This window comes from Mya arenaria, chromosome 1, assembly GCF_026914265.1.
Source record: "Mya arenaria isolate MELC-2E11 chromosome 1, ASM2691426v1".
Classification (NCBI taxonomy): Eukaryota; Metazoa; Mollusca; class Bivalvia; order Myida; family Myidae; genus Mya; species Mya arenaria.
In genome coordinates this window covers 1,184,193-1,206,157 of record NC_069122.1, presented here as the reverse complement: position 1 = coordinate 1,206,157, position 21,965 = coordinate 1,184,193, and the positions used below count along the sequence as shown (strand labels likewise).

The 21,965-nt window shown below is 43.3% G+C and overlaps 1 protein-coding gene across 1 annotated transcript in view; it reads left to right on the top strand.

Annotated features, from left to right (window-relative positions):
- The window catches only part of LOC128234989 (titin-like), a 54,311-nt gene extending 34,814 nt beyond the window's left edge, over positions 1 to 19,497 (top strand). Inside the window, exon 7 of the mRNA XM_052949659.1 lies at positions 34 to 19,497. Within this exon, the coding sequence (XP_052805619.1) occupies positions 34 to 19,497 (19,464 nt within the window). The remainder of the gene's footprint in view (positions 1 to 33) is intronic.
- The last annotated feature ends 2,468 nt before the right edge of the window (positions 19,498 to 21,965 follow it).

The following is a 21,965-nucleotide window of genomic DNA, read 5'->3' as shown; positions in this document are numbered from 1 at the left end:
GACGAAAAAGAACCAGAGGCCGAGGTTACTGAGATCACTGACTACAATAAACAAGAGGCCAATATCTCTAAGATCAATGAAGATAAGGAATCAGAGGTCGTGGTGACTGAGATAACTGAAAACATGGAAGCCAAAGTCAGTGAGATCACGGAAGACCAATATCAAGAGGGCGAACTGACTCAAATTCATGAAGACAAAGGACACGAGGGGAAGGTGACTGACATCACTGAATACAAGGAATCAGAGCCCGAGGTTACTGAGGACAAAGAACATGAAGCCGATGTCACTGACATCACTGAACACAAGGAACCAGAGGCCGAGGTTACTGAAGACAAGGAACCAGAAGCCGAGTTGACTAAAATCACTGAGGACAAGGAACAAGAGACCAAGGTGTCTGATAGCACTCAAGAAAAGGAATTAGAAGCCGAGGTGACTGATATAACTGAAGATATAAAAGCAGAGGCCAAAGTCACCGATATCACAGAAGGCAAGGAACCAGAACACGAGGTCATTGAGATAACTGAGGAAAAGGAACAAGAGGCAAATGACCTCGATATCACTGATGATAACAAATTACAAGAAGAGGTCATTGAAGGGAAGGAATCAGAGGCCATTAAGGACAAGAACCAAGAGGCCAAGGTCACTGAAATCAATGAAGGTATACAACAAGAGGCCGAGGCTAATGAAGACAAGGAACTTGAGGCCGAGGTAACTGAAATCCCTGATGATAAGGAACATGAGGTCAAGGTCACTGAGATCTTTGAAGACCAAGATCAAGAGGGCAAACTGACTGAAATTCCCGAAGAAAATGAACACGAGGCGAGGGTGACTGAGATCAGTGAAGACACACAGCAAGAGGCCGAGACTAATGAAGACAAAAAATTAGAGTCCGAGATGACTGAGATCACTGAGGACAAGGAACAAGAGGCCAAGGTCACAGAAATCAGTGAAGGCACACACCAAGAGGCCTGCGCTAATGAAGACAAGGAACACGATGCCGAGGTTACTGAAATTCCTGATAACAAGCAACAAGAGGTCAAGGTCACTGAGGTCACTGAAAACCAAGATCAAAATACCGAACTGACTGAAATTCCCCCAGAAACAGAACACGAGGCGAAGGTGACTGATATCATTGAATACGAGGAATCAGAGACCGAGGTTACTGAGGACAAGAAACAAGAGGTCAAGGACACATACATCATTGAAGACATGAACCAAGAGGCCGTGGTTAATGAAGACAAGCAACCAGAGGCCGAGTTGTCTAAGATCACTAAGGACAAGGAACAAGAGGCCATGGTCACTGAGATCAGTGAAGACAGATCACAAGAGGCCGAGGCTAGTGAAGATAAGGAACCAGAGGCCGAGGTAACTGAGATCACCGAGGACAAGGAAGAAGAGGCCAACCTTTCGGAGATCAATGAAGATAAGGAATCAGAGGCCGGGGTGACTGAGACTACTGAGGACACACAACAAGTGGCCGACACCGCTGTCGAAAAAGAACCAGAGGCCGAGGTTACTGAGATCACTGACTACAATAAACAAGAGGCCAATATCTCTGAGATCAATAAAGACAAAGAATCAGAGGTCGGGGTGACTGAGATAACTGAAAACATGGAAGCCAAAGTCAGTGAGATCACGGAAGACCAATATCAAGAGGGCGAACTGACTCAAATTCATGAAGAAAAAGGACACGAGGGGAAGGTAACTGATATCACTGAATACAAGGAATCAGAGCCCGAGGTTACTGAGGACAAAGAACATGAAGCCGAGGTCACTGACATCACTGAACACAAGGAACCAGAGGCCGAGGTTACTGAAGACAAGGAACCAGAAGCCGAGTTGACTAAAATCACTGAGGACAAGGAACAAGAGACCAAGGTCACTGATAGCACTCAAGAAAAAGAATTAGAAGCCGAGGTGTCTGATATACCTGAAAATATAAAAGCAGAGGCCAAAGTCAACGAGATCACAGAAGGCAAGGAACCAGAACAAGAGGTCATTGAGATAACTGAGGAAAAGGAACAAGAGGCAAATGAAATCGATATCACTGATGATAAGACATTAGAAGAAGAGGTCATTGAAAAGAAGGAATCAGAGGCCACTGAGGACAAGGAACAAGAGGCCAAGGTCACTGAAGTCGATGAAGGCATACAACAAGAGGCCGAGGCTAATGAAGACAAGGAACCTGAGGCCGAAGTAACTGAAATCCCTTATGACAAGGAACATGAGGTTAAGGTCACTGAGATCACTGAAGACCAAGATCAAGAGGGCGAACTGACTGAAATTCCCGAAGAAAATAAACACGAGGCGAAGGTGACTGAGATCAGTAAAGACACACAACAAGAGGCCAAGACTACTGAAGACAAGAAATTAGACATCGAGGCGACTGAGATCACTGAGCACAAGAAACAAGAGGCCATGGTCACAGAAATCAGTGAAGGCACAAACCAAGAAGCCGAGGCTATTGAAGACAAGGAACCAGAGGCCGAGGTAACTGAAATCCCTGATGACAAGGAACATGAGGTCAAGGTCACTGAGATCACTAAAGACCAAGATCAAGAGAGCGAACCGACTGAAATTCCCGAAGAAAATGAACACGAGGCGAAGGTGAAAGAAATTAGTGAAGACACACAGCAAGAGGCCGAGACTAATGAAGACAAGAAATTAGAGTCCGAGGTGACTGAGATCACTGAGGACAAGAAACAAGAGGCCAAGGTCACAGAAATCAGTGAAGGAACACACCAAGAGGCCGAGGCTAATGAAGAAAAGGTACAAGAGGCCGAGGCAAATGAAGACAAGGAACAAGAGGCCGAGGTTTCTGAAAATCCTGATAACAAGAAACAAGAGGTCAAGGCCACTGAGGTCACTGAAACTCAAGACCAAGAGACCGAACTGACTGAAATTCCCGAAGAAAAAGAACACGAGGTGAAGGTGACCGATATCATTGAATACAAGGAATCAGAGACCGAGGTTACTGAGGACAAGAAACAAGAGGTCAAGGACACAGACATCACTGAAGACAAGAACCAAGAAGCCGTGGTTAATGAAGACAAGCAACCAGAGGCCGATTTTACTAAGGTCACTGAGGACAAGGAACAAGAGGCCATGGTCACTGAGATCAATGAAGACAGACCACAAGAGGCCGAGGCTAGTGAAGATAAGGAACCAGAGGCCGAGGTAACTGAGATCACCGAGGACAAGGAAGAAGAGGCCAACCTTTCGGAGATCAATGAAGATAAAGAATCAGAGGCCGGGGTGACTGAGACTACTGAGGACACACAACAAGAGGCCGACACCGCTGACGAAAAAGAACCAGAGGCCGAGGTTACTGAGATCACTGACTACAATAAACAAGAGGCCAATATCTCTAAGATCAATGAAGATAAGGAATCAGAGGTCGTGGTGACTGAGATAACTGAAAACAAGGAAGCCAAAGTCAGTGAGATCACGGAAGACCAATATCAAGAGGGCGAACTGACTCAAATTCATGAAGACAAAGGACACGAGGGGAAGGTGACTGACATCACTGAATACAAGGAATCAGAGCCCGAGGTTACTGAGGACAAAGAACATGAAGCCGATGTCACTGACATCACTGAACACAAGGAACCAGAGGCCGAGGTTACTGAAGACAAGGAACCAGAAGCCGAGTTGACTAAAATCACTGAGGACAAGGAACAAGAGACCAAGGTGTCTGATAGCACTCAAGAAAAGGAATTAGAAGCCGAGGTGACTGATATAACTGAAGATATAAAAGCAGAGGCCAAAGTCACCGATATCACAGAAGGCAAGGAACCAGAACACGAGGTCATTGAGATAACTGAGGAAAAGGAACAAGAGGCAAATGACATCGATATCACTGATGATAACAAATTACAAGAAGAGGTCATTGAAGGGAAGGAATCAGAGGCCATTAAGGACAAGAACCAAGAGGCCAAGGTCACTGAAATCAATGAAGGTATACAACAAGAGGCCGAGGCTAATGAAGACAAGGAACTTGAGGCCGAGGTAACTGAAATCCCTGATGATAAGGAACATGAGGTCAAGGTCACTGAGATCTTTGAAGACCAAGATCAAGAGGGCAAACTGACTGAAATTCCCGAAGAAAATGAACACGAGGCGAGGGTGACTGAGATCAGTGAAGACACACAGCAAGAGGCCGAGACTAATGAAGACAAAAAATTAGAGTCCGAGATGACTGAGATCACTGAGGACAAGGAACAAGAGGCCAAGGTCACAGAAATCAGTGAAGGCACACACCAAGAGGCCTGCGCTAATGAAGACAAGGAACACGATGCCGAGGTTACTGAAATTCCTGATAACAAGCAACAAGAGGTCAAGGTCACTGAGGTCACTGAAAACCAAGATCAAAATACCGAACTGACTGAAATTCCCCCAGAAACAGAACACGAGGCGAAGGTGACTGATATCATTGAATACAAGGAATCAGAGACCGAGGTTACTGAGGACAAGAAACAAGAGGTCAAGGACACATACATCATTGAAGACATGAACCAAGAGGCCGTGGTTAATGAAGACAAGCAACCAGAGGCCGAGTTGTCTAAGATCACTAAGGACAAGGAACAAGAGGCCATGGTCACTGAGATCAGTGAAGACAGATCACAAGAGGCCGAGGCTAGTGAAGATAAGGAACCAGAGGCCGAGGTAACTGAGATCACCGAGGACAAGGAAGAAGAGGCCAACCTTTCGGAGATCAATGAAGATAAGGAATCAGAGGCCGGGGTGACTGAGACTACTGAGGACACACAACAAGTGGCCGACACCGCTGTCGAAAAAGAACCAGAGGCCGAGGTTACTGAGATCACTGACTACAATAAACAAGAGGCCAATATCTCTGAGATCAATAAAGACAAAGAATCAGAGGTCGGGGTGACTGAGATAACTGAAAACATGGAAGCCAAAGTCAGTGAGATCACGGAAGACCAATATCAAGAGGGCGAACTGACTCAAATTCATGAAGAAAAAGGACACGAGGGGAAGGTAACTGATATCACTGAATACAAGGAATCAGAGCCCGAGGTTACTGAGGACAAAGAACATGAAGCCGAGGTCACTGACATCACTGAACACAAGGAACCAGAGGCCGAGGTTACTGAAGACAAGGAACCAGAAGCCGAGTTGACTAAAATCACTGAGGACAAGGAACAAGAGACCAAGGTCACTGATAGCACTCAAGAAAAAGAATTAGAAGCCGAGGTGTCTGATATACCTGAAAATATAAAAGCAGAGGCCAAAGTCAACGAGATCACAGAAGGCAAGGAACCAGAACAAGAGGTCATTGAGATAACTGAGGAAAAGGAACAAGAGGCAAATGAAATCGATATCACTGATGATAAGACATTAGAAGAAGAGGTCATTGAAAAGAAGGAATCAGAGGCCACTGAGGACAAGGAACAAGAGGCCAAGGTCACTGAAGTCGATGAAGGCATACAACAAGAGGCCGAGGCTAATGAAGACAAGGAACCTGAGGCCGAAGTAACTGAAATCCCTTATGACAAGGAACATGAGGTTAAGATCACTGAGATCACTGAAGACCAAGATCAAGAGGGCGAACTGACTGAAATTCCCGAAGAAAATAAACACGAGGCGAAGGTGACTGAGATCAGTAAAGACACACAACAAGAGGCCAAGACTACTGAAGACAAGAAATTAGACATCGAGGCGACTGAGATCACTGAGCACAAGAAACAAGAGGCCATGGTCACAGAAATCAGTGAAGGCACAAACCAAGAAGCCGAGGCTATTGAAGACAAGGAACCAGAGGCCGAGGTAACTGAAATCCCTGATGACAAGGAACATGAGGTCAAGGTCACTGAGATCACTAAAGACCAAGATCAAGAGAGCGAACCGACTGAAATTCCCGAAGAAAATGAACACGAGGCGAAGGTGAAAGAAATTAGTGAAGACACACAGCAAGAGGCCGAGACTAATGAAGACAAGAAATTAGAGTCCGAGGTGACTGAGATCACTGAGGACAAGAAACAAGAGGCCAAGGTCACAGAAATCAGTGAAGGAACACACCAAGAGGCCGAGGCTAATGAAGAAAAGGTACAAGAGGCCGAGTCTAATGAAGACAAGGAACAAGAGGCCGAGGTTACTGAAAATCCTGATAACAAGAAACAAGAGGTCAAGGCCACTGAGGTCACTGAAACTCAAGACCAAGAGACCGAACTGACTGAAATTCCCGAAGAAAAAGAACACGAGGTGAAGGTGACCGATATCATTGAATACAAGGAATCAGAGACCGAGGTTACTGAGGACAAGAAACAAGAGGTCAAGGACACAGACATCACTGAAGACAAGAACCAAGAAGCCGTGGTTAATGAAGACAAGCAACCAGAGGCCGATATTACTAAGGTCACTGAGGACAAGGAACAAGAGGCCATGGTCACTGAGATCAATGAAGACAGACCACAAGAGGCCGAGGCTAGTGAAGATAAGGAACCAGAGGCCGAGGTAACTGAGATCACCGAGGACAAGGAAGAAGAGGCCAACCTTTCGGAGATCAATGAAGATAAAGAATCAGAGGCCGGGGTGACTGAGACTACTGAGGACACACAACAAGAGGCCGACACCGCTGACGAAAAAGAACCAGAGGCCGAGGTTACTGAGATCACTGACTACAATAAACAAGAGGCCAATATCTCTAAGATCAATGAAGATAAGGAATCAGAGGTCGTGGTGACTGAGATAACTGAAAACATGGAAGCCAAAGTCAGTGAGATCACGGAAGACCAATATCAAGAGGGCGAACTGACTCAAATTCATGAAGACAAAGGACACGATGGGAAGGTGACTGACATCACTGAATACAAGGAATCAGAGCCCGAGGTTACTGAGGACAAAGAACATGAAGCCGAGGTCACTGACATCACTGAACACAAGGAACCAGAGGCCGAGGTTACTGAAGACAAGGAACCAGAAGCCGAGTTGACTAAAATCACTGAGGACAAGGAACAAGAGACCAAGGTGTCTGATAGCACTCAAGAAAAGGAATTAGAAGCCGAGGTGACTGATATAACTGAAGATATAAAAGCAGAGGCCAAAGTCACCGATATCACAGAAGGCAAGGAACCAGAACACGAGGTCATTGAGATAACTGAGGAAAAGGAACAAGAGGCGAATGACATCGATATCACTGATGATAACAAATTACAAGAAGAGGTCATTGAAGGGAAGGAATCAGAGGCCATTAAGGACAAGAACCAAGAGGCCAAGGTCACTGAAATCAATGAAGGTATACAACAAGAGGCCGAGGCTAATGAAGACAAGGAACTTGAGGCCGAGGTAACTGAAATCCCTGATGATAAGGAACATGAGGTCAAGGTCACTGAGATCTTTGAAGACCAAGATCAAGAGGGCAAACTGACTGAAATTCCCGAAGAAAATGAACACGAGGCGAGGGTGACTGAGATCAGTGAAGACACACAGCAAGAGGCCGAGACTAATGAAGACAAAAAATTAGAGTCCGAGATGACTGAGATCACTGAGGACCAGGAACAAGAGGCCAAGGTCACAGAAATCAGTGAAGGCACACACCAAGAGGCCGGCACTAATGAAGACAAGGAACAAGAGGCCGAGGTTACTGAAATTCCTGATAACAAGCAACAAGAGGTCAAGGTCACTGATGTCACTGAAAACCAAGATCAAGAGACCGAACTGACTGTAATTCCCCCAGAAAAAGAACACGAGGCGAAGGTGACTGATATCATCGAATACAAGGAATCAGAGACCGAGGTTATTGAGGACAAGAAACAAGAGGTCAAGGACACAGACATCACTGAAAACAAGAACCAAGAGGCCGAGGTTAATGAAGACAAGCAACAAGAGGCCGAGTTGTCTAAGATCACTAAGGGCAAAGAACAAGAGGCCAAGGTCACAGAAATCAGTGAATGCACACACCAAGAGGCCGAGGCTAATGAAGACAAGGAACACTATGCCGAGGTCACTGAAATTCCTGATAACAAGCAACAAGAGGTCAAGGTCACTGAGGTCACTGAAAACCAAGATCAAGAGACCGAACTGACTGAAATTCCCCCAGAAAAAGAACACGAGGCGAAGGTGACTGATATCATTGAATACAAGGAATCAGAGACCGAGGTTACTGAGGACAAGAAACAAGAGGTCAAGGACACATACATCACTGAAGACAAGAACCAAGAGGTCGTGGTTAATGAAGACAAGCAACCAGAGACCGAGTTGTCTAAGATCACTGAGGACAAGGAACAAGAGGCCGTGGTCACTGAGATCAGTGAAGACAGACCACAAGAGGCCGAGGCTAGTGAAGATAAGGAACCAGAGGCCGAGGTAAATGAGATCACCGAGAACAAGGAAGAAGAGGCCAACCTTTCGGAGATCAATGAAGATAAGGAATCAGAGGCAGGGGTGACTGAGACTACTGAGGACACACAACAAGTGGCCTACACCGCTGTCGAAAAAGAACCAGAGGCCGAGGTTACTGAGATCACTGACTACAATAAACAAGAGGCCAATATCTCTGAGATCAATGAAGATAAGGAATCAGAGGCCGGGGTGACTGAGACTACTGAGGACACACAACAAGTGGCCGACACCGCTGTCGAAAAAGAACCAGAGGCCGAGGTTACTGAGATCACTGACTACAATAAACAAGAGGCCAATATCTCTGAGATCAATGAAGACAAGGAATCAGAGGTTAGGGTGACTGAGATAACTGAAAACATGGAAGCCAAAGTCAGTGAGATCACGGAAGACCAATATCAAGAGGGCGAACTGACTCAAATTCATGAAGACAAAGGACACAAGGGGGAGGTAACTGACATCACTGAATACAAGGAATCAGAGACCGAGGTTACTGAGGACAAAGAACATGAAGCCGAGGTCACTGACATCACTAAACACAAGGAACCAGAGGCCGAGGTTACTGAAGACAAGGAACCAGAAGCCGAGTTGACTAAAATCACTGAGGACAAGGAACAAGAGACCAATGTCACTGATAGCACTCAAAAAAAGGAATTAGAAGCCGAGGTGACTGATATAACTGAAGATATAAAAGCAGAGGCCAAAGTCACCGATATCACAGAAGGCAAGGAACCAGAACACGAGGTCATTGAGATAACTGTGGAAAAGGAACAAGAGGCAAATGACATCGATATTACTGATAATAAGAAATTAGAAGAAGAGGTCATTGAAGAGAAGGAATCAGAGGCCATTGAGGACAAGGAACAAGAGGCCAAGGTCACTGAAATCAATAAAGGCATACAACAAGAGGCCGAGGCTAATAAAGACAAGGAACCTGAGACCGAGGTAACTGAAATCCCTGATGACAAGAAACATGAGATCAAGGTCACTGAGATATCTGAAGACCAAGATCAAGAGACGAAACTGACTGAAATTCCCGAAGAAAATGATCACGAGGCGAGGCTGACTGAGATCAGTGAAGACACACAGCAAGAGGCCGAGACTAATGAAGACAAGAAATTAGAGTCCGAGGTGACTGAGATCAATGAGGACAAGGAACAAGGGGCCAAGGTCACAGAAATCAGTGAAGGCACACACCAAGAGGCCTGCGCTAATGAAGACAAGGAACAAGATGCCGAGGTTACTGAAATTCCTGATAACAAGCAACAAGAGGTCAAGGTCACTGAGGTCGCTGAAAACCAAGATCAAGAGGGCAAACTGACTGAAATTCCCGAAGAAAATGAACACGAGGCGAGGGTGACTGATATCATTGAATACAAGGAATCAGAGACCGAGGTTACTGAGGACAAGAAACAAGAGGTCAAGGACACCGACATCACTGAAGACAAGAACCAAGAGGCCGTGGTTATTGAAGACAAGCAACCAGAGGCCGAGTTGTCTAAGATCACTGAGGACAAGGAACAAGAGGCCATGGTCACTGAGATCAGTGAAGACAGACCACAAGAGGCCGGGGCTAGTGAAGATAAGGAACCAGAGGCCGAGGTAACTGAGATCACCGAGGACAAGGAAGAAGAGGCCAACCTTTCGGAGATCAATGAAGATAAGGAATCAGAGGCCGGGTTGACTGAGACTACTGAGGACACACAACAAATGGCCGACACCGCTGTCGAAAAAGAACCAGAGGCCGAGGTTACTGAGATCACTGACTACAATAAACAAGAGGCCAATATCTCTGAGATTATTTTTGACAAGGAATCAGAGGTCAGGGTGACTGAGATAACTAAAAACATGGAAGCCAAAGTCAGTGAGATCACGGAAGACCAATATCAAGAGGGCGAACTGACTCAAATTCATGAAGACAAAGGACACGAGGGGGAGGTAACTGATATCACTGAAAACAAGGAATCAGAGCCCGAGGTTACTGAGGACAAAGAACATGAAGCCGAAGTCACTGACATAACTGAACACAAGGAACCAGAGGCCAAGGTTACTGAAGAGAAGGAACCAGAAGCCGAGTTGACTGAAATCACTGAGGACAAGGAACAAGAGACCAAGGTCACTGATAGCACTCAAGAAAAGGAATTAGAAGCCGAGGTCACTGACATCACTGAACACAAGGAACCAGAGGCCGAGGTTACTCAAGACAAGGAACCAGAAGCCGAGTTGACTAAAATCACTGAGGACAAGGAACAAGAGACCAAGGTCACTGATAACATTCAAGAAAAGGAATTAGAAGCCGAGGTGACTGATATACCTGAAGATATAAAAGCAGAGGCCAAAGTCACCGAGATCACAGAAGGCAAGGAACCAGAACACGAGGTCATTGAGATCACTGAGGAAAAGGAACAAGAGGCAAATGACATCGATATTACTGATAATAAGAAATTAGAAGAAGAGGTCATTAAAGAGAAGGAATCAGAGGCCACTGAGGACAAGGAACAAGAGGCCAAGGTCACTGAAATCAATGAAGGCATACAACAAGAGGCCGAGGCTTATAAAGACAAGGAACCTGAGGCCGAGGTAACTGAAATCCCTGATGACAAGAAACATGAGGTCAAGGTCACTGAGATCTCTGAAGACCAAGATCAAGAGGGCAAACTGACTGAAATTCCCGAAGAAAATGAACACGAGGCGAGGGTGACTGATATCAGTGAAGACACACAGCAAGAGGCCGAGACTAATGAAGACAAGAAATTAGAGTCCGAGGTGACTGAGATCACTGAGGACAAGGAACAAGGGGCCAAGGTCACAGAAATCAGTGAAGGCACACACCAAGAGGCCTGCGCTAATGAAGACAAGAAAAAAGATGCCGAGGTTACTGAAATTCCTGATAACAAGCAACAAGAGGTCAAGGTCACTGAGGTCACTGAAAACCAAGATCAAGAGACCGAACTGACTGAAATTCCCCCAGAAAAAGAACACGAGGCGAAGATGACTGATATCATTGAATACAAGGAATCAGAGACCGAGGTTACTGAGGACAAGAAACAAGAGGTCAAGGACACCGACATCACTGAAGACAAGAACCAAGAGACCGTGGTTAATGAAGACAAGCAACCAGAGGCCGAGTTGTCTAAGATCACTGAGGACAAGGAACAAGAGGCCATGGTCACTGAGATCAGTGAAGACAGACCACAAGAGGCCGAGGATAATGAAGATAAGGAACCAGAGGCCGAGGTAAGTGAGGTCACCGAGGACAATGAAGAAGATGCCAACCTTTCGGAGATCAATGAAGATAAGGAATCAGAGGCTGGGGTGCCTGAGACTACTGAGGACACACAACAAGAGGCCGACACCGCTGACGAAAAAGAACCAGAGGCCGAGGTTACTGAGATCTCTGACTACAATAAACAAGAGGCCAATATCTCTGAGATCAATAAAGACAAGGAATCAGAGGTCGGGGTGACTGAGATAACTGAAAACATGGAAGCCAAAGTCAGTGAGATCACGGAAGACCAATATCAAGAGGGCGAACTGACTCAAATTCATGAAGACAAAGGACACGAGGGGAAGGTTACTGATATCACTGAATACAAGGAATCAGAACCCGAGGTTACTGAGGACAAAGAAAATGAAGCCGAGGTGACTGACATCACTGAACACAAGGAACCAGAGGCCGAAGTTACTGAAGACAAGGAACCAGAAGCCGAGTTGACTAAAATCACTGAGGACAAGGAACAAGAGATCAAGGTCACTGATAGCACTCAAGAAAAGGAATTAGAAGCCGAGGTGACTGATATAACTGAAGATGTAAAAGCAGAGGCCAAAGTCACCGAGATCACAGAAGGCAAGGAACCAGAACAAGAGGGCATTGAGATAACTGAGGAAAAGGAACAAGAGGCAAATGACATCAATATCACTGATGATAAGACATTAGAAAAAGAGGGCATTGAAGAGAAGGAATCAGAGGCCATTAAGGACAAGGAACAAGAGGCCAAGGTCACTGAAATCAATGAAGGTATACAACAAGAGGCCGAGGCCGAGGTAACTGAAATCCCTGATGACAAGGAACATGAGGTCAAAGTCACTGAGATCTCTGAAGACCAAGTTCAAGAGGGCAAACTGACTGAAATTCCCGAAGAAAATGAACACGAGGCGAGGGTGACTGAGATCAGTGAAGACACACAGCAAGAGGCCGAGACTAATGAAGACAAAAAATTAGAGGCCGAGGTGACTGAGACCACTAAGGACAAGGAACAAGAGGCCAAGGTCACAGAAATCAGTGAAGGCACACACCAAGAGGCCGAGGCTTATGAAAAAAAGGAACAAGAGGTGGAGGTAACTGAAATCCCTGATCACATGCAACAAGTGGTCAAGGTCACAAAAATTACTAAAAACAAAGATCAAGAAAGCGAACTGACTGAAATTCCCGAAGAAAAAGAACACGAGGCGAAGGTGACTGATATCATTGAATACAAGGAATCAGAGACCGAGGTTACTGAGGACAAGAAACAAGAGGTCAAGGATACTGAGATCAGTGAAGACAAGAACCATGAGGCCGTGATAACTGAAGATAAGCAACCAGAGGCCGATTTAACTAAAATCATTAAGGACAAGGAACAAAAGGCCAAGGTCACTGAGGTGAGTGAAGACACACAACAAAAGGCCGAGGCTAATGAAGACAAGGAACCAGAAGCCGATGTATTTGAGATCACTGAGGATAAGGAACAAGTGGCCGAAGTAACTGAGATGAGTGAAGGCTCAAAACAAGAGGCCGAGGCTCATAAAGACAAGGAACAAGAGGCAGAGGTAACTGAGATCACTAAGGACAAGGAAGAAGAAGCCAAGCTCTCTGAGATCTATGAAGACAAGGAATCAGACGCCGAGGTGACAGAGATAACTAAAGACATGGAAGCCAAAGTCAGTGAGATCACGGAAGACCAAGATCAAGAGGACGAACTATCTGAAAGTCCTGAAGACAAAGGACACGAGGGGAAGGTAACTGATATCACTGAATACAAGGAATCAGATCCCGAGGTTACTGAGGACAAAGAACATGAGGCCGAGGTCACTGACATCACTGAACACAAGGAACCAGAGGCAGAGGTTAATGAAGACAAGAAACCAGAAGCCGAGTTGACTAAAATCACTGAGGACAAGGAACAAGAGACCAAGGTAACTGATGACACTAAAGAAAAGAAATTAGAAGCCGAGGTGACTGATATAACTGAAGATATGAAAGCAGAGGCCAAAGTCACCGAGATCACAGAAGGCAAGGACCCAGAACACGAGGTCATTGATATCACTGAGGAAAAGAAACAAGAGGCAAATGACATCGATATCACTGATGATAAGAAATTAGAAGAAGAGGTCATTGAAGAGAAGGAATCAGAGGCCATTGAGGACAAGGAACAAGAGGCCAAGGTCACTGAAATTAGTGAAGGTATACAACAAGAGGCCGAGGCTAATGAAGACAAGTTACCAGAGGCCGAGGTAACTGAAATCCCTGATGAGAAGGAACATGAGGTGAAGTGCACTGAGATCACTGAAGACCAAGATCAAGAGGGCGAACTGACTGAAATTCCCCAAGAAAATGAACACGAGGCGAAGGTGACTGAGATCAGTAAAGACACACAACAAGAGGCCGAGACTTGTGAAGACAAGGATCCAGAGGCCGCGGTTACTGACATCACAAAACACAAGGAACAAGAGGCCAAGCTTACTGCGATCAGTGAAGACAAAAAACAAGAGGCATTGACTACTGAATACAATGAGCCAGAGACCGAAGTCATTGAGATCTGTGAGAACAAGGAACAAGAGGCCAAGGTCACTGCGATCACTGACGATAATGAATCAGAGACTGAGATCACTGAGATATATGAAGACATTGAAGAAGTAACAAAGGTCAATGAGATCACTAAAGACGAGATACCAGAATCCGAGGTCACCGAGTTAACTGAAGACAGGGAACCAGAGGCGAAGGTCACTGAGATAACTCACAAAATAGAACAAGAGGTAGAGGTCGCTGAGATCATGGAATACAAGCAATCAGAATCCGACATCATTGAGATCACTGAAGACAATGAAAAAGAGGACAAGATCACTGAGATCATTGAAGAGAAAAGACCAGAGGTCACTGAAAACAAGGAAGTAGAGAACGAGGTCACTGCGCTCATGGAGGACGTGAAACAAGAGGCCAAGGTCACTGAGATTTGTGAAGACAAAGAACAGGAGGCCTTAAATACTAAATGCAAGGAACTAGAGGCCGAGATCACTAAGAACACTGAGAAAGAGAAACAAGAGGTCAACGTTACGGAGATCACTGAAGACCAAGAACAAGCGGGCGATCTGATTGAGATCTTTGACGATAATGAAGAAGAGGCGAATGTTACAGTGATCACTGACGACCAGGAACCGAAGGCCGTGGTGACTGAGATAACTGAAGACCAACAACCAAAGGGTGAACAGACTGCGATCCCTGAATACAATAAAAAAGAAGCAAAATTCACTGAGATCACTGAAGAACTAGAACAAGAGTCTTTGGTCATTCAGGAAAAGAAACAAGAGTCAATAGTTGCTGGGGACAGGGGACAAGAGGCCGAGGTCACTCAGATTTGTGAAGACATAGAACAAGAGTCCGAAACTACTGAATCCAAGAAACCGAAGGTCGAGGTCACTGACATCACCGAGGACTATGAACGAACGTCCAATGTCACTGAGATCACTGAAGACCAAGAACAAGACGGCGAACAAACTGAGATCCCTGAAGACAATGAACAAGAGGCGAAGGTCACTAAGATCACAAAAGAAATAGAACAAGATTCCTTAGTCACTGAAGTTAAGAAACCAAAGTCAATGGCCACTGAAGATAGGGAACCAGACGTTGAGATCACTGAGATCACAATGAAAGGGGAAAAAGAGGTCGAGGTCTCTAAAATCACTGAAGGCCAAGAACAGCAGGTAGGACTGACTGACACATTAGAAGACAATAAACAAGAAGCTGTTGTAACTGTGATCAACGATAACAAGGAACTGGAAGCCGGGGTAACTGAGATCACTGACAACAAGAAACAAGAGACCAAGGTCCATGTGATCACTGAAAACAATGAACAAGAGGCCGAAATTACTAAAGACAATGACCCAGATGCCGAGATTACTGAGATTACTGAGGACAAGGAACAAGAAGCCAAGGTCACTAAGATCAGTGAAGACCAACAACCAGAGGCCGAGGTGACTGAGATCCCTGAAGGCAATGAACAAAAGGCGAAGGTCACTGAGATCTCTGAAGAAATAGAACAAGATAACTTGGTCACTGAAAACGAAAACCCAAAGTCAATGGACACTGAAGACAGGGAACCAGGGTTTGACGTCACTGAGATCCAAAATGACAAAGAACAAGAATCCTTGAATACTGAAGACAAGGAGCTAGAGGCAGAGGTCACTGAGATCACTAAAGTTAAGGAACCAGAAGCCGATGTGACTGGGACAATTAAAGACAATGATTCAAATGCCGAGGTTATTAAGAGCATGGAGGATAGAGAACAAGATGCCGATGCTACTGAAAACATAAAAGACAATGCTTCAGGGGTAAAGAGCACAGAGATTGTAGAAGTGAATAAACAGGAGACCGATGTCACTGAGATCACCGAATACCATGAAAAAGAGGCCGAGATCACTGACGTCATGGAACCAGAGACCGAAATCACTGAAGACAGGGAACCAGAGGCCGAGGTCAATGAAATCTCTGAACACAAAAAAATAGAGGCCGGGATCACTGAGATAACTGAAGACATGGTAAAGGAGACAAATGTCACTAATATCACTGAAGACAAGGAACCAGAAACCGAGGTCACTGGGATCACTGAAGACAATGATCATGAGGAAACGGTCACTGAAATAACTGAAAACCAGGAACAAGAGAAAGGGGTCACTGAGATCACTGAAGAAAACAAACAAGAGGTCAAGTTCACTGACATACTTGAAAACAATGAATCAGAAGACGAGGTCACTGGGATCATTTTAGAGCAGGAACTAGAAGCCAGGCCCACCAAAGAAACGGATTCAGAAGGCGTGGTTACTAAGATGACTGAAATCAATATACCAGAGACCGATGTCACTGAGATCACTGACGACAAGGAACAGCAGACCGATGTCACTAAGATTATGGGAGACAAGGAACAAGAGGCCGATGTTACTGAAGACAAGGAACCAAATGTCCAGGTCAATAAGGTCACTGTGAACAATGAGCAAGATGCCAAGGTCACTGGGATCACTGAAGAGAAGAAAGAAGTGAACATTGCTTCTAAAGGTAAGGAACCCGAGTCCGAAATTACTGAGGACCAGGAAAATGAAAAAAATGTCACTGTAAAGAAGGAAATGGATACCACATTCAGTGAAGACAAAGAACCCGAAATCGCTGAGGACAAGAATGTCGAAGCAATTATTACAGAAGAGAAACAACTAGAGGCCGATATAATTGAAGACAAGAATGTCGAAGCAATTATTACAGAAGAGAAACAACTGGAGGCCGATATAATTGAAGACAAAACGGTCAGAGCAATTTTGACTGAAGAGAATGAACCCGACACCGAAGAAATAACTAGTAGTGACGGAAAGGAATCTTATATCACTCAGGACAAGGATGTCAAAATCATGGTCGCTAAAGCGAAGGAATCTGAAAACGAAATCAGTGAATACAATGAGGTCGAAACCATTGTAAATGAAGAAAATGAACCCCAAGCAGACATCACTGGGGACAATGAGGTCGAAGCCATTGTGGTTGACGAAAACGAATCCGAGCCCGTGATCACAAATTCCAAGGAGCTCCAAGTCATTGTCACTGAAGAGAATGAAGCCGAGGCTGAAATGACTGAAGACAACGAGGTCACAGCCATTGTGGCTGAAGAAAAAACAACCGAGGCGGAGATCACGGAGGACAAGGAGCTCGAAGCCATTGTCACTGAAGAGAATGAATCTGAGGCCGAAATTAATGAAGACATGGATGTTGAAACCATTGTGACTATAAAGAAGGAACCCGAGGACGATATCACTGAAGACACCGATGACGAAACCCTTGTCAAAGACAACAATGAATCTGAAGCCGAAATCACTGAAGACAATAAGGTCGATATCGTTGTAACTGAAGAGAAAGAAAACGAAGCCAAGATCACTATTGGCAAGGTGCTCGAAACCATTGTCACTGACGAGATGATACTAGGTACCGAAATAATCGAAGACAAGGAGGTCGAAGCCATTGTGACTAAAGAGAAGGAACTCGAAGGCGACACCAGTGACGACAAAGAAGAGGAAGCTATTGTCATTGGTGATAAAAACATTGAGACTGATGCCGCATTCAATAAGGAAGTCGAAGCGATTATCAATGTAAATAATGAGTATGTTGCTAATGTAATTGAAAGCAGAAAAGTTTCAAAGGGCGATAAAGATCTCGAGTCTGAAGCTGCTCCCGATACTAATGTCAAAGCCATTGTCGCTGTCGATAAGGAACATGCCGACATCTGTAAAGACAAGCAATCTGAAGCCACGATCACTGAAGACAAAGAAACGGAGGCCGTACTCACTTACGAAAATGAGATCAGAGTTATTGTTACTAGCGAGAAGGAAGCGGAGGCAGAGCTCAACGAAATCCTGTATAGTGATGGCGATAACGACACATACGCGGATACGTTTGAATCTTTATCCGAAAACACGTCGACACAGCAAATTACGAATACCAAGAACACTAAAATCACATACGAAGACACCGATGGTAAATACAACTTTGGCAAGGAAGTCGATGTTATAATTTCTCAAGAAAATAATAACAAGGTCGCAGAAGAGAGACAAACTGACCAAGATTTTTCGGAAGACAACAAAACTGATGCCGACATGAGAATAGAGAAAGTGACAGAAAACGAGTTTACTGATGACAATAATATCGAACAAGGTTTTATTGATCAATTTGAACAAATAATATTTGAGATTGAAAATGAGGAACACATAGATCATGTGGATAAAATAAAAGAAAACGAACAATCAAAGCGCACCTCTGACGAAGAGAATACCCTCATTACAATGGAACATGATATCACAGAATATAGTCAAGTAGATATTTCTGAAAACGAATACATTTCAAATGGAGAAAAATCACAAAAGTCTGACAAATCAGATGACAAAGAACCAAAACTGGATATCATAAAAGATAAAGAACCAAAACGTATCACAGATTGTGATACAGAAGTCACCAAAGACAAAGAAGGTATGGAAAACAAAGAATCAACACCTAATATAATCGCAGTTTATAATGGGAAAGCATCTGAAACCGACATTACCGATAACAACACACATGAGGTAGACTTTACACAAGTCGGTACTCCGGAAGATCAGAACAACTGTTTCGAACCTGTGAACACAGCAGAAAAACTATCCGAGATCCAAATGGAAGGCAACATAGTAGAACTCAACGAATCAGAACACAAAATTGATGAGCTAAATGTCACTGAATTGACAGAAACCGAAGTCATGAAGATCGAAGAGGCTCACCAAATTGCCAAAGAATTAGTTGAGAAAATATTCCAAGAACTCCTAGAACAAAATCATGTAGATTTAGATGACATAGAAACAGAAACCAGTTTCACTGTAGAAAAAGAGCCCGCAGATACTATCAAAGGAGACGATAAGCCAAAACCACTTAGCGGAAATGTAACCGGATCCAATGTCTCAATTGACAATATGCCAAAAGATGATGTTTCAGAGGACAAAAACATCTATCCAGAAATTATAGAGACCAAAGCGTCAGATTCGGAAGATGTAGATATCAGAAGGCTGGAAAATGACATAGACGATCATGTCTCTAAAATGTCCACGCTGTCAGATATAACGTCAAAGGAGCTGTATTCTTACGAGGAAACCCCACTGTCCGCGAGGTCAACAAATAGTGATGACGTCACTGACACATACACCGATACTTTTGAGTCATTGTCGGAAAACCTATCTTCACAGCAAGGCACAGACACGAAAGTAATGAAGACATCAAACGAAGCCATGCTTACCGGGAAGTCTTTACTTAGCTCCGAGTTGCTTTTCAGGAACCAGAAGAAATCTTCATTGTCCGATTTTGAAGACCTACCGCTTGAATAAGGATATTAAAAAGGACTAAAAATCAAATGTGTTGGAAAATTTAACAATGTGAAGTATTTATTGACGCACACATACTGGACCATATTATGCTATATAATAAGAATACATGTTTAGGTTTCTTTTCAATATCATGGATTGTATATTCACTGTTAGTCTGTAGGGGGTTTATATTTTACATTTTGTGTATATGAAATCATTATCATTTCCGATTGCATTTATATTATAATATTTATTATAGCCTGTATTTATGTTAATATATTGAATATATCTTCCTGCTGTTAAGTTGTACATGGTTTTGCCAGTACAGGGTGTATACTTATGTACATATTCCGTTTTTAAGTTAATTTATGATCAACTGCCAAATTGTTGTATTCACAGTTTTTGTGATTAAAATGAATTGATATGAACTAGTTGTAATTTTTTTGAGATGCCTCTCAAAACACACCTATATAATAGGTTTTGAGAAGTAATGGCAACCTAGAAAATAACTATGCTAAGATCGGATCTTGAGCTTTATAAATTGACAGTTAGCTAAGTGAAAGTAATTTAAAAAAAAATCTCTACTTACTAGGAAGTCGTGGTAATCTCGGGAAAATCCATACTAAAGTTCACAGTAAACTCTATACGGTGGCGATAAAGTAACTGTGCATGATCAAAAACATGCCTCATTATAATCTCAGGATGTTGTCTGATTATTCAGCGCATTAATTATTCAAGAAATCTCTGATACAGAGGGTACTCCCCCATAACATGCAGTTTTCTAGAATACCGGTACTGTGATCTTAACATATCATAGCTTTAAGGTTAAGAAATAAAAAGTATCTTACACGAGTCGTCATATAATAAACAATTATATTCAACGAGTTCAATAAATTTGTTAGTAAGCGAGACTTTAGCGAGCTTACTGATTTATTTCGTTGCGTTGAATGACTAAACCTGTAAGTGTTGCCATGACCTTTCAGGTTGGGACACGACCAAATATACTCGAAGTGCATATATGCAGAATTCCTAAATGATTAAACTTTATGGGCCGACAGCGATGCAAAAGTGGGTGGGGAAGGTCAAAAACTAAAACGTTCAAAAAATACATGTATTATTAAGCTTTGAGGAACAATCTTTTTGGGGAGTGAAACATTTATTCTTGGCGACATATTTTGGTAAGTTAGGAGTTAAGCAAAATTTACAAAAGAAGGTTTTAACAGATTTGGATAAAAAACATTCACATTATTACGGAAAGGTATGTCGACATTAGTACTTCGTTTTATGTCAAAATACCCCAGACTACCTATTCAATAATGACTTGAGAGATCTTGATGATATCTTGTCTACTGAGAAAGTTATTCCGAAAAGTGATGAAATTTCGTGGATGAAATTCATTTCCGGGTTACAAAAATGCATATATATATTTTTTTTTTAAAATAGATGCAATCAACACAAAGCCACGAGACATTATTTCTTGGGCAGTTCCGATAAAGCTGGCCCACAAACATATTCTTTTTGTATCAAGACATTTCCGGGAAAACGTAAATGATTTTTTATTGAAAATCTGATAAAATATTCTTACGTAAAAGATGCTAAACTCTTATATACAGCCTTTCATGTTGCATCGGACATATGTGTCATGCTTGTGAAATATTGAACCTCAAAATTAAATGGAAATTGATTTTTTTAAACATTTACAATTTTGGTCCCTCTTTCGACTTTTGCATCGCTGCCCACACTTAAGTGTGATCTTAGAACTTTGTGGTAGGGTCGCCGATTTTCCACCAGACTATATGTGCTAGAGTCATAGTTCTTGTACACTGCACTTCCTGTCATTGTGCTTTACCATTATATGAAGTTTCATCCAATCATTTTTAATTCATGCTCCGGACAAAAGAAACGTATCATAGGCTAATAACTCTAAAAAATAAATATAGCCATGGATTTTAATCACTTTACTTCCTCTCTTTGTGCTTTGTCATTACATGAAGTTTCAATAAATTTCACCAAGTAGTTTTCAAGTTATAGTCCGGACAAAAGTTGAACACCAAAAAGACACAACAAAGGGCAGTAACTCTGCAATTTGCTAAAATATAGATATGGCTCTTTTATACTGCACTTCCTCTTATTGTCCTTTAACAATTATTTGAAGTTTTAATTAGATTAAATCTGGTAGTTTTCACGTGTCCGGACATGAAAAAGTAACAAAGGAAAAAAGCTTCAATTCGCAAAAGCAGAGTTATGGTTCCTATACAATGCACTACCTCTCATCATGTTCTACAATTATATAAAGTTTAATTAAATTCCATCTATTAGTTTTCAAGTTGCGCTTCGGACAAGGAAAATTGTAAGGGACCAACCAACCCACCACAGGGTAATTCGAATTTACCCCCTTTACATTTTGGGGTTTGTCAGGGGTAAAATACTGTTTCTTTTGCACAACACTTCTGTTCAACCAAGTCAATATGTGTGTGAAGTTTGCAGAG